Source organism: Monopterus albus, unplaced genomic scaffold, assembly GCF_001952655.1.
Source record: "Monopterus albus unplaced genomic scaffold, M_albus_1.0 scaffold18.1, whole genome shotgun sequence".
Taxonomy (NCBI): Eukaryota; Metazoa; Chordata; class Actinopteri; order Synbranchiformes; family Synbranchidae; genus Monopterus; species Monopterus albus.
In genome coordinates this window covers 139522-153667 of record NW_018127898.1, presented here as the reverse complement: position 1 = coordinate 153667, position 14146 = coordinate 139522, and the positions used below count along the sequence as shown (strand labels likewise).

Below are 14146 nucleotides of genomic sequence, written 5' to 3'. Positions count from 1 at the left end.
TTGCAAAGGACCCAGACCTAAATTACAAACTAGGGCTTGATCTTTTAGTCTGTGCAAAATTGAAAAGGTTTGAAAACATCACAATCCAATCCATATCCTCAAATATAACAAAAAAACTGTTAACTTGAAAAATCACTGAAACCGTTAATTATTAAAATTGTTAATAATTAGGCAAACACATGTCTGCCACAGCTTTTCATTATATCAAATTGGTGATAAAAATATGCGTCAAAGTACACAGATGTGCCAGATTTTAGTCATGAGCAAAGAAACAAGTTAAATGTTCAGGTTTTTATTTTAACAAAGGCCTATTCACACCAAAGATGGGCACTTGTTTTTTTCAGCTCACATTTTTGGTTTGGGCCAAATTTCACAGGAATTTGTTTTGATGACTTTGACATACACTGCTGTGCTCTGAATACACATTTCATTACATTGCAGATCTTTTATGTGACTGATTGAGTCCATAGAAACAGCAATTCCCCATTTCATTGATCTGATGGGATGTACATAAATGCCAGATATAATTGGCAGACGTGGTTTGTTGCATGCCTTCACAGATATTGTCATTCATGTCTTCTCCCACTGTTAAATCTTTCATAGCCTTTAGATGAGATCTTCTCCCCTCCACCTGTGCCCCTCCTTCACACTCACACATACACACACATCTTATACTGGCTATTGACTTCATCTCCATTAATGATCTTTTCCATCAACTAAATTATTTAACCAAATTCAGCGGATCTTGCCCTCACACTTTCATTGCAACTTATGTTTTTGTCTGTGTGTGTGTGTGTGCTGTTATAGCAGAGTGAACCAGCTAGGTCAATGACAAAAACCCAGAGGATAACGTTGAAAAAGTTTGTCATTTGAAAGAATGTAAAGACATTCAGCAATACATTATTCCTCTGTTGTTATTACTATTGGATAGGTATTTTGTTCCATTATAACACGGGAAAAATTGTTACTACTACTACTAAGTAACAATATTACTCAACCGTTAGTAATTTGACATACTGAAGATCAATTACATTAATTCATTAACAGTTAACAATTCTAGCTTACTTTTTCAGTATCTATTATACTTAGCACAGCTCCTTCAGAGGTGCCTATACCCTAAATCCTTCAAATATACCTCTCTTGACCTCATTTGTTTGATCCAAAGCCAACAGTTAACTGTTTTATGTGCTAAACTATTCTGCTAAGCTAACTAACTGCTCAGAGTGGCACTGAAAACAAATGACTCCTTTAAACTTTGTTGGACGGAAGTGTGTGTGTGTGTGTGTGTGTTCTTGTACTTGTTATACAGTGCCTTGCAAAAGTATTTATACCTCTTGAATTTTTCCACATTTTGTCACATTACAACCACAAAAATAAATGTATTTTATTGGGATTTTGTGTGATAGATCAACACAAAGTATCGCATAATTGTGAAGTGGAAGGAAAATGATATATGGTGAACAGTAAGAGTATTGACTCAGGGGGGATGAATACATATGCACGCCACGCTTTTCAGATTTTTATTTGTAAAAAAATCTTGAACACCACGTATCATTTTCCTTCCACTTCACAATTATGCAATACTTTGTGTTGGTCCATCACATAAAATCCCAATAAAATACATTTAAGTCTGTGGTTGCAATGTGACAAAATGTGAAAAAGTTCAAGGGGTATGAAAACCTTTGCAAGGCACTGTATATAGTGAGAACCAAAAAAATTATTTTTTGCTACAAAGTGAGGACACTTCTGGAAAATGAGGACATTATGGCCGGTTCTCACTTTTTAGGGACTTTTTGAGTGTTAAACTTGGTTTTAGGGTTCAGGTTAGAATTAAGTTAAGTATTATTGTAAGAGTTGGGGTTAGGCATTTAGTTCTAATGATTAAGTGTTAGAGTAAGGGGCTAGGGAATACAGTATGTCCTCACAAAGACAGAAGTACAAGTGTATATGTGTGTGCAAGCATTGTCAGACTGATATGCATGGTGCTGATCAATGTCTTGTCAAAGGGAGCTGAGAATAAGACACATCCTGGGGAGAGATCACTGCAGGAACAGGCAGGGCACAGACAAGTGGGCTGACAGAAAGAGATGGATGGATAGTCACAGAAGAATGGGCAGAAGAGGAGGAGGAGAGGGAAAAGGCAACATATAATGTCCCTTATCCTTATTTAAGGGAGAGGCATGGATAAAGCTAATCAGGTCTATAACAGACAAACTTTATGGATATGAAGCAAATCAGACATCTCAGGCTCTCAGGTTGTCAGCCAATGTCCCATCTGTTAGCTAATGAAACATGCAGCTGATGTGCAAGCTTGCGCCAAGTTTGCAGAATCACTCAGTGAAAGGAATTCTCTTCAATCCTCTTGTCCCATAACTCATCAAAAGATTGGTGTTGAGGTAGATGACCTTTTCACTGGATATATAATTCACCACCAATATGTACTTTGCCCTTTACAGTGATGAGCATGGAGTGGGAGTATGAATATTTATAGCTGGTCCAATATGGGTGAATCTGAGTTGGTCAGTTGGTCAATCTGTAGCATGCACGCGCACACACGCAGATACTTAGGTTATATGTCACCAGTGTGGTAGTAGCAATTCAGTATCTCATCTGTTGACACTTGATAACCTCATTATGTGACAGTGCCCGACCTACTGGCAGACAAACCGGTGCCTTATTAAAGCCCAGTAGAGTGTTTTGAGATGTGGCTCAGCCTTAACAATGTACGGTGTAAAAGTTGTGAGGAAAAATTACATAAAAAAGGTACTTACAAAGTCTTAGCTTTCCTTATATTTTATTGCCAATGTATTATTAAAGGTGCATTAATTTTAGTGAGATTATTAATAACTGAATTAAGTGGACAACTGGCATCTTTTAGGTAGGCTCTCAAACAAAAACAGCAGCAAAGACAATGTTGTGCAAACCAATCACCTCTACAAATCACTGTCGCTTTCAGTAGCTGAAACACAAAGTTCATGCATTAATGTAAAAAACTAATAAACTATGAAATAATTAGATAATAAATACCCCACAAAAAGTTATGGTGATGACAAGCTTGAACTCAATTAGAGGAAAGAAACGTCTCGTCTCCAGTAGGTAGGTGTGATGTAGCTACTGTCAGAGATGGAAGCTGCTAATTACAGGATCTCAGACAGGGTGTCAATATGGGCCTCATGTGACAGTTCATTAAACAGTTTCAAATTTAATTTTTATGTGTGTGTTGGTAGGATAATGCATAAGCATCGCTGTGCATTGCACTGATTTAGCATCAGACACAACGGCCTAACATTATAATGGGGAACATTCAGTGATAAAGACTAAACAGCCATTCTTTGAGACAACGTTGTGTAGGCTCAACAGAAAGAATCCTTTCATATACCCATGCAGCCTGCTCTTGTTTTCTCTCCTTGCCTTTTTCTCAGACACACACACAATTTATGTGCGTGTTCATGCACACAGCCATTATTTGACTATGTTTCTGTTATAATGGTTGAAGCCATTATATTCTGTCGAGTAAAACGACTCAGCTGGTTGTTACTCTTTTGGCATGCCTTTGTTTTACTTCCCTTTTACCTCCCCATTATATCATTATTTAAACAGGATTGTGCCTGTTTTATAAACAGCAATGTTTCATAGTGTTAGACAGTGGCATGTTCACAACAATGATAAAATATATGCGCTGGATAATAAACATGTTTAAGAACTGATATGTTCAGATTAGATCAATGTTAACTTCTGACCTGTGGCACAGGTTTTATATGATGAATGAGTGTCCCTGCATATTGTGCATCCACAACAGGTCTTTGAAAAATGCACTTCAATTTGTTATGAGGCAGGCAAAAATTTGTCTTAAAGGAACATAATTTAATAATTTAACTTGTTCTGCCAATAGACTGCCCAGAGAACCCATTAAAACCCCTTTTCCACTGCCTGGTACCGGCTCAACTAATCTCAACTCAACTCACTTTATTTGTTTTTCCACCAGTCAAAAGTACCTGGTATCTGCTGCTATTTATGGTGTCACTTCTGCCGAGGTTCCAAGTGAACAGGGACGATACCAAATGGTGATGTGTAAGCACAGCAGACTAGCGATTCATCAGAAATATCACGTCATCAATGTGCGAAACATCCTGGAACAAAGAAAGTGCCGTTTTTAAAAGTAATGTTCTTTAACGCTAACTACTACTTTACTGTAGTTATTGTACAAACTAAAAACAGCCACATACAGAGAATCAAGAACAGCATACCTTCAACGTCCTCCATTGTTACTGTGTCAGTCGTTGACGATGTCATGGCAGTGAAATGCAATGTTGCTATGACAACCAGCTACAATGAGAAGGGACCATCTGCAGTGGAAAACAAACTTCCGGTACCAAAAGCAAGTTGAGTCAAGTCAAGTCGAGTTGAGTTGAGCTGGTACCAGGCAATGGAAAAGGGGCTTTATATCCAATTATGGCATCTCTTCTGCCCTCAGAGGTTTCAGTCTAGAGCTAATTAGAGACTTTTCTAATCAACATCTTGACACCTTGGGTCTTCAGTGTCATGGCAAAATATTAGCATTTAGTATGTCAATTAGGGTGTGAGTCTGCAGCACAGGGGAATGGTTATGTGTCAACCGGATTTTATAGAAACAGGATACTTCAGGCTGGTACACATGGATGGAGGCAGAGAGAACACAGAAGCTTTTATAAAAAGGGCCATCTCAGTTGCCCTTCTTCTCTCTCCCAGTTCACCTTTAGAGGTCCCTCAGGCAAGTTTAACAGACCCCAGTCTCAGTCGCCTCGCTCCGCTCTGAGAGGTCTGTACATCACTGTGAATGAATCCTGTCAGTTTTATTACCAGAGGATCAAGTCACCACTGCGAAACAAAACACAACTGAAAAAAAATAACACACTACATAGACAGCCCACATCCCCCGACCTCATTTATGCCTCTCCGTCCTCTGAAACAGGCATGCTTGATCAGTTTGTTATCCAACAGGCTCCCTCCCCATCACTCACAGTCCCCCTCAACTTTGAATTCCTTCACTCGAATCCTGTGCTTAGACTGTTAAACTGCATGCAGCTGCTGTGTGTGCCCTTATCCTAATTTCTGTTTCACATCCTCCATTTCAAGACATGTCCTCCTTTCCTCCATGGCCTCCTTGTATCGGTTTTCTCTGTGACAAAGCTCGGGCGTAAACACTATGAACATTCCGTTTGTCCATATACATAAAAGTGATGAAGATCTTTAGCTAAATAAATTTGAAATACAGTATGTCAGCCCTTAAATATGTCACACAAATCAGGGACACCCAGCTGAAAATGTTGAATTTATTGAGCATTTAACACATTTAGTGATTTCTGTGCTGTCAGTTTTCTCACTGTCTTTCACTCTCTCCCCATTTAATGTTGCCCCCTAATAAAAAGTAGAGGCAGTGTAATCTTCCCTATTGTCCCAGGGGACTTCCTTCTCCCCAGCAGCAGCAGATCAAGTCAGAACAGCGCTGGACCAACAGACAGAAATTCACTCCCTTGTCGCTATCAATCTCCGCTGCTGTTGACAATAATCCTGATTTGCCTTTCCCTCTTGTTTTCACTCCTGAAGTCCCAGCGTCTCCTGCCCACTTTAAGAAAGCAGGGTTTCACTGTGATTGTTACTGACAGCCAAATCTGCAGATTCATTTGAGTTGGTTTCTGTGTCAAAATGCTCCACAATGTTAGCAGCACATTGCATGGCACAAGAAATTACAACATTGTCCACAATGGTCAAAGACCCTAAAATTAACAAATGCACCAGTACAAAAATGTAAAGCTACTCAGTTACATGTTTAAAGTCCTATTTACAGTAAGTAAATGCACATATGCATTAGCAGCACACATATAAAAGGAATAGTTCAGTTTACTGTCTATTTTTATGTTATATTACTGTACATTCAATAAAGTAAATACAAATATATTTTAAGTAAACTTAAAAGGTAAAAGTGTAATGATACTGATAATAACTTTTACATAGTTTTCTTTCTTTTTTTAGATCAACCAGGGTTTACAATAATTGCGCTCAAAGTATCAGTCAAATAATGCATTCTGCAGACAAATATCTTTTTGGTTAAGGTGGAGCTCAATCTGTTTCAACATATGCTTTTTTATGCCAAATCTTAATCTGAAATGTTACTTTTAACTACAGCTGTAAAATAAAAGTAATGGAGTAATACATATAATCTGTCACTTTGAAATGTACTGAAGTGGAGTAGACATATAATGTAGAATGGCAATAAATTATATATCACAAAACTGTACTTTTACTACAGTGTTAGCTACACTGGTAAAGTAAAACATACTTAGTTACTTTCTACCACTGATGATCTGTTTTACAATACTCAAATAATATATTCTTTATGCAAATTCCAGCAGTATTTGTTTGATATTTAATATGAATTGTTTATTTATTCCCTCTAAGTTATGTGTAGATCTTTCTCAATTATATTGATAATTGCTATCATAATAGTTTAAATGTCACCCTCTTAAAAATATGCACATAAGCTGTATAAAATAGGGAATGTGCCCACTGGGTTACTGTATATGTAATGCAGCTGAATTAATCATAAATATAAGACATTAAATGTCAGCATCTCCACTGTATGAGTCAAGGCTAAGTAAACCTATGCATCTCATAAGGGACTCAACCATAAAAAGCCATAAATAACATTATGTCCTTTTGGCAGGTGATTATAATTAGCTGATGTTCATATTTAAAAGGCCATCTCAATGAGTTGGTGAATATCACTGCTGTGGCTTCTGTTATGACCCTTCGACCTGGACTATTCAGGCTGGGAGAACTCAGCAGTAATCAGGTATTATAAAAAGAAGCCTTGTAATACTGTTGTCCATGCACATATAATTAAACAAATTCTAATTGGAATTTTTTTACTGTACTTGTAGCAGGTTCTAGCAGCTTGTCAGCTCCGTAACTAAGCTGAAAGTACTGTTAGGTGAATCCTGCCGTTCATCCATGTAGACAGATGTTGGATATACAAGATGTCAGAATCTCTTTATGGTTATATTTTTCTTAAAACCTATTTGGTCTTCCCAGGGGAGCTGTTCCGTCCCTTCAGAGCAAAGCAGCCTAACATTATAAAATAACAAAATGTCTTATATGCTCTGTGGTTTTTCTCAGATGTTCACTTGAGATTTGTAAAAACAAAGAGGAAAGAGAGCTGCTCTTGTAGAGATGTAGAGAGACAGCTTGCTGTGTGTGTGTAGGATCTTATGCTGACCTCCTGCTAGTATTTTATGGGCCTATTTGACCACTGTAGCCTATCCTGTGCCCCCATTTATTGTGATTGTATGGAGGTATTGAGGAGTTGGACCTATTAGTCGGGGAGCTGCCATGGCTGTCCAACTACCAATTACCATAGCCTGCAGCCGTGTATAGCCTGCCCTGATGCATCTGGAGGTAGGGAGGGGTGAGGGATGGTGCAAGGAGGGAAGGAAAAGGAGGCAGGAGGGGGGTTGGGGGTAGGGAGGTCCTCAGGAGGCCTGCCACAGCAGCATGCCGTTAATCAATCCGATTTAGACCGGACAGGGACACACTTAGCCACTGCTCCCGCCGATACACCCATGGTAGGGGAGAGAAAATGTGTGCGTGACCTGCATCTCACTGGAGTGTAAGGACACAAAAAGATGGATAGATGGGTCCAATGAAGAGATGGAGATGGGGTGGTGAATGGGAAAAGAATGATGGAAGGGGCGTGAGGCGTGGAGGGAGAGACAACAATTAATGGAGTGATGTGAGTTGAATAAAAACAAAGAAAATATATTGATTCATTTCTATCTTAAGGGGCGGAATAGAAATGTTCACTTCTACATGGAAGAAATACAAAGAAATACAGAGTTAAATTGATGGAATGTGCAAAAAAGCTCATTACTGGGTGGATAATGAGGAGCAATGGGTAGTTTAGTTGTATTTGATTTGATTTTAATGATCACAAGGGAGTCAGGGAGGCTTGATGACTGGTAGAGATGATGGACCATATCCTTAGTCAGATCCAGAACCAGAGCGGGAAGCAAGGATGGAGTGAGAGTATTATATTTGCATTCATTAATATGTATGCTCTTGTGTACTTTATTTTCCCCCATTAACTGGTCTGTCTGCTTGAATAGTTGGTTACTTACCCAATGAGTGCAATTTATTATAAGGAGATTTGCTTACTGGATACGGTAACAACGTGGGCCTGAAATAACAGAAACAATTAACAACATGCTCTCCATCCCTACAGTTGTTGGGGTGTAAGTAATTTTGAGGCTTCATTTGTCTCAATCTTTCATTGTGCTTTTTTCAGTGTTAAGCATTTAATACACAATGATTTTTTTCCATTTTAAATATATTTTAGTTTATTTTATACAGCTTCAGCTTCTGTTTCTTTGGAATTGGTGGTGTGATTTTCAGCTGCAAGTGGCAGCTGTTTTTTTTAAACGCTTGAGCAACCCAGAGACTAGTGAACATTCTTTAAGAGATAGTCAAGACCATTAGATTCATGAGGTGGACAGAAACATGACTACATGTTAGTGCTAATGTTGCTAATGCTCCTCTGTATCTGCTGCTAAGGGCAATGACAACTGTATGCTCAGACCTAAAGGCTCTTTATCCACTGTAAGCATGGGGCACTTACAGCTTTGCAAAACTCAATGTCTATATAGTCACAAATTACTCGAGGCAATAATGGCCACTAGATAAATTTTGCTAAAAACTGGTGAGTATATGATGTTGACAAACAGTGTTAAAAGTTATCTTGCAATAAACAAGTGTCCATATATCTGTACGTCTCTGTGTGCTCATTCATTGCATTTGCTGTAATTGCATGACAAATTAATTGATGTCTTCCCTGATACCATCCACACAGTCTGTCACTCACAGACTCTTCTCTGCAACAGGTGGATCAGCTGTGAGAGCAACAATCCTCTGTAAAAAATGATATTGGCCAGGAATGGTTATGCTCATAGATGGAGGTTTGAGGTCAAAGTTCAGTGCACATCTCATTTAGCTACTGAGGTCAAAGTTCACTGCACATCTCATTTAGCTACCCAGTGGCCAGGAAGGCATTTGTACTGATGACATTACAACAAGATCACAAAAATAAACTGGAAATAAAATAGCGCTGGTTACATCCAGATAAAGTGAAGATACCGGTTGCAGGTGTAAAATTAAACAATGGACTTTGTCACTACAGACTGTTTTCACGTTTCTCTGCTGAAGGAGGTAGTTGTGTGTATGCTCCCCTGAAATTGAGTTTCCTACATACAGAGGCAAACTAAATGTATGACGCCACAAACCTGAAATCCCTACAGATGATTTCAGGATGGGGTTGAGAAACATGAAACCATTGGTCGCAGACCTGAACCAGCTTTTTATTTACCAGCAGTGGGAGCAAAATCTTTAACTGTGCACAGTTTTTGGATGTAAACTGGATCCTGGAGCTTCTTTCCACTATTTACATCTTTACTATCATTAGTTTAAATGAGACATGCCAATGTTGGAGTATTACATTTGACTCCCTGAGTGTGAACAGTTACCCTGCTCCTAATAACTCGTGTCTCAGTACATTACGTTTTAAATCAACTGAGAAAATAAAGAAATATTGACACACTAGCAAACTCTTAGCCACTCTAAATACATTTGTCCATTTGACTTAATATGACAAGGTGAAAACATGCAGCAGAACTGTCTTTATAAAACTACTATGACTATGTTAGCCACTATATACAAACTAATACAAGATGCTAACCACAGTCACCAGACACCTGCTAATCAGTGATTCTAGTGAACAACAGTCTTCTGATCAAAATGAGGATCAGATAAGTTATATTTTTTACATGTTAATATTTTTATTTACATATTTGAAGTTACATAGTTGTATATATATATATATTTTTTTATATAATTACTTATTAGCTTTGAGATGCCACCAATGAGCCACAGTGCTCCAACACAGGCCACAAAAATTCTGCAAACCACACTCATGACATTAATTACCTTCTTTCTCTGTAACCTTTTTTATGCATGTAATGATTTTTTCCATTATTGAAATCTATGAACATATTTCTTGTCTCCATCTCAGGTGAGGGCCAGCGCCATTGCTCAAGATGCAGATCAGAACTACGACTATGCCTCCAACAGTGTCATCCTGCACTTGGATGTGGGGGATGAAGTGTGTGTGCAGCTGGATGGGGGCAAAGTTCACGGGGGAAACACTAACAAATACAGCACCTTCTCCGGCTTCCTCATCTACCCCGATTGACAGTATACTCCCATTTCTATACTCTCTCTGTCACCAAGCAAAAAGTTCCCTCTCCTTTCTGCATCTAACATGCCATGCTTCCATCATGTAATTTATCATTTCAGTGCTTGTCAGTACACAAATCTAAAACATGATCACAGTTAACAAATAGAGTTTGCAGAGAATCTGTGTAAAAATGAATATAGTATTGTATATATTACCAGTTAACATTTACTTCTGATACACACACTTGTGTAATCATTATTCTGTGCCATGTACAGTATATGTAAGCATGGCTGCAAGACATGATTAACATTGGTTCCACATGCACACATTTGCTTGTACAATACATACAGAGAGGCATGCAGCATACAAAGTGAACTTCCTCTGTAAGTTGGTACACAGACACAAGATGACCATTTGAGCCGCCGATCTGACATTGACTGAAATGATCTCTGAATGTAAACCACAAATTGAAGTGTGTGTATTTGGTGGAAGCATCTTGCTTTCACTGTGAGATGAATTTTCAATATGGCTGTAGACATGAAATGAGAAAAGTGATTAATATATTGATCATAACTGATAATGCAACTGACACTATGATCATAACCAGGTGTGTTGTATGTCTGTGTTCATGCAAGAGTGGAAGCAAACTGTATGTGTGTGCTTACTCTTCAGTTTGTGTTGAGGCGCAAAAGCATCCCGTTGCTGTTAGTTGCACAGTCTCTGGGAGGGGTGTCAAGTTGTCGGTAACAGTCCCTTAACACACACAGTATATTAATACTGAGGTTTAGCTTTGAGATTTTCTCCGAGCCAGCGCTTATGACAGAGTCTCTTGACGTCCTGCTAATGAGCTGAGGCTTCCTCTACAGTCGCATCTGTTCAGTCACACTCACACCTGACATCCATAGTTTGCTGTATAACTTTGACTTTAAAAAATAGTCTGACACTTTGGGAAACAAGCTTATTCTCAATCTAGCTGAGAGTTAGAGAACATTTATTCTGTCCCTCATGTCTGCTCAATAACCTACAATACAGACAGCAGCAAATTATCATTGGGTAGAAGTAGCTTGTATAAAATAATGTTGTTTGACCACATTTTGAAATACAAGTGTTCATAACTGTTCCAAACAGCCACAATAAAAAGGGGGAGTGAAAACTGTCAGTTGTAGAGAGGGAGGAGATGCAAAGTTGTTTTTAAATATGGGGACAGTCTCTTCTGGATGACATTCATAGCGCTGCACTCACTTGTTCACATGAAAAGTGTCCGAAATTGTTGTGTCATGAATGAAATAAAGAAATAAAGAGAAAAGTTCAAACCCTGGGAGGCAGTTTTTGAAGCTATTCCACCATCTGACAAGCAGTTCTTTAGAAGCTTACTGGCAGCTAGCCTGGCTTTGTACAACTTTTTTTTTTGTTTAATTTATACAAAAAAGTGTAAAATCAGTAATTTGTGGTTTTGCTGGTGGGTTGATTTTGTTACCAACAGACAGAGTCCAGTTAGCTATTTCTCCCTGATGATTTCTTTATGCTAAGCTAAGCTAAGTAGATAGTGGGTTCCAGCTTCATACTGTATTTACATACAGAAACAAGCATGGTATCATCTAACTCTCTGCAAGAAGCATGTCAAACTATTTTATTGCGAATGTAACTGTGAAAATGTGACAATGGTTTGAATATGTTTGTTTTACTGCCATATGCCATATCTATAGGTTTCTGTCTTATATTATTTATTTTATTTATTTATTTTTTTGTGGATGAGACAATTACCCATGTTTAAAGCAAGCTACATGAAGAAGCTCATCCATATGATACAAACAGCAATCTGATGAAAACCTTTCCATCCAAATGTTATTACATACTTGTGCAGCTTAATGCAGACATTAAAGCTACAGTAGGTAACTTTTTTTTTTTACTTTTTTCTCAAATATTTTTGTTGCTCCAAAACCTACCTTAATCTGGAGAGGTACTGTCGAAGCCTCCTGTGACCCAAACTCATTGAACAGCACTGGCTGCAGTGCAGAGATACAATATTAGCTAAAGGGTTTTGAGCAGGATGACCCCTCTAACCAATCATAAATTTTCAGTTATTTCTGCATTCTCATTCCTTGTAATTTCATAAGGGATAACATCTGAAGAGCTGGGCAGACTGTGGCGGAGCGTAGCAGGTCATAGTAGAGCACAGTGGAGCAGGGAGAAGGAGTGTTGGGTGGAGTGGAGTAGATTGGAGTTTCATGCTAGTACAAACTTAAGTTACATACTGTAGCTTTAACTGAGAAAAATTATGAATTTTTGTATGTAACTGCTCACATAAAAGCCCACAAAATGGAGTATAAGTCTCATTTTGTGTGGTGGGAAACGCCTCTAGACAAGAAGAAAAAGCGGCACATCACTGTGTTTGCATCCAGAAAAACTGAAATATGATACTGTAACCAAATTATTACTACTTAACAGTTCTATTGTTTTCATAATGTTATGCTTAGGTGGCTAACATGTAAAACTCATCTGAACACATGTATTGTAGTTTTAGAAGAAAAGAGCTTCATACTGGCCTAAGGATATACTTAAAATGTGTTAAAATGTGTGGCAGAGGCTGTATTTTCCCAGCAAATGCAATCTAATGCTGAAGCCGGAAGCATGGTTGTACCTTGATGAGATTATTTGTAATTCTTGTACTGTGACAAAAGAGAAAAAACCATTCTGATATCCTATGCTATACACAGGCATTCCCTCTGAGTGGCTTTGCCTTGTTGCATCGTACTGTGTGTGTTTGTTGGCGCTGTTACCTTTGTTCATGAACAGTGCGGAGTCATTGTTGTCACTGTACTTTGCAAGCTGATTTGTGTGTATTTGTTATGTTTGAAACGAGCATAGATTTTTCTCTGCCCTTGAAGACCATGAAACACAATAAAAAAAAGAAAATTCAAGATTATTTTGCTGTCACACTAAAAACTGCTTTCTTTGATCCTTTTGGTCTTAATTCTTTCCTTTTCCTTTTTGGGAAAAGCAAAAGTTTGTTTACATAATCTGAAACTTTTTCACTGCTCATTGTGTCATTGTTGTTGTTTTTAATTAAAATAAGCAACATTTTTGCAGCATTTATGTCCCACTCAAATCTTCTAGATCCAGGTTCAGACACAGTATTCATTAAAATACAGTTAAAAAGGTGGCCTGGAGATGCACAAAAAGAGCCAACAATAATCTCCCTGCTAGTCACTGGCCACTTTATTAGGTACCCCTGTACAATCTAATTTTATCCAATACAGCTATTCTGTCATATTGTTATCATATCTGTTATGATTCCTACAACGTTCCATTTTTTTATATAGTTAAGTGGTGTTAATTAATCATTGTTTTTTTCTTAATCACTGAAATCATAGTGTTGCTGGTAGTGTTGTACTAGATTGCATTATGTTCAGAGGTGTTTCTAATATTCCATCCTACAAATTTATGCAAATGGGAAGCACAAAAAAAAAACAAAAGAAAAGAGAAAACACCTGTCAATACAGTGCAACCCTGTACAGTACAACCTTTAACTGTGACAGAAACAAACAGCTGAATTTACATATTTCACAAACTGAACACTGGGATTCTTAAAGAATTTAGTCACAGTTTCAGTTGCAAAGGTTATGGTTAAAACATGGATCTTGATGTACAATATGACAGTACTGTTAGCAATAACACATAGATAGATACTTTTTTGATCCCGAGGGAAATTTGGGTATCCAGTAGCAACAGCAATTCCAAAATAACAACACCCAAAATAAAGAAATGTATAAAAGTGTAAGACTAAAATACAAAAAACAAGTATAAAAAATGGTCAATCAAAGGTGGGTGTGGCTACAGCTGACCCTGCTGTGTGGCTCTGGTGCTACCTGGTTGTGCCTCTGT

The 14146-nt window shown here is 38.0% G+C and overlaps 1 protein-coding gene across 3 annotated transcripts in view; it reads left to right on the top strand.

Annotated features, from left to right (window-relative positions):
• The window catches only part of c1ql4b (complement component 1, q subcomponent-like 4b), a 17244-nt gene extending 5052 nt beyond the window's left edge, over positions 1 to 12192 (top strand). For 2 of the 3 annotated variants that reach the window (XM_020592643.1, XM_020592642.1), the window contains exon 3: positions 10097 to 10276. In XM_020592643.1, the coding sequence (XP_020448299.1) occupies positions 10097 to 10276 (180 nt within the window). Of the gene's footprint in view, positions 1 to 10096 lie in introns of all 3 variants that reach the window. The other variant, XM_020592645.1, reaches the window with a different exon arrangement.
• The last annotated feature ends 1954 nt before the right edge of the window (positions 12193 to 14146 follow it).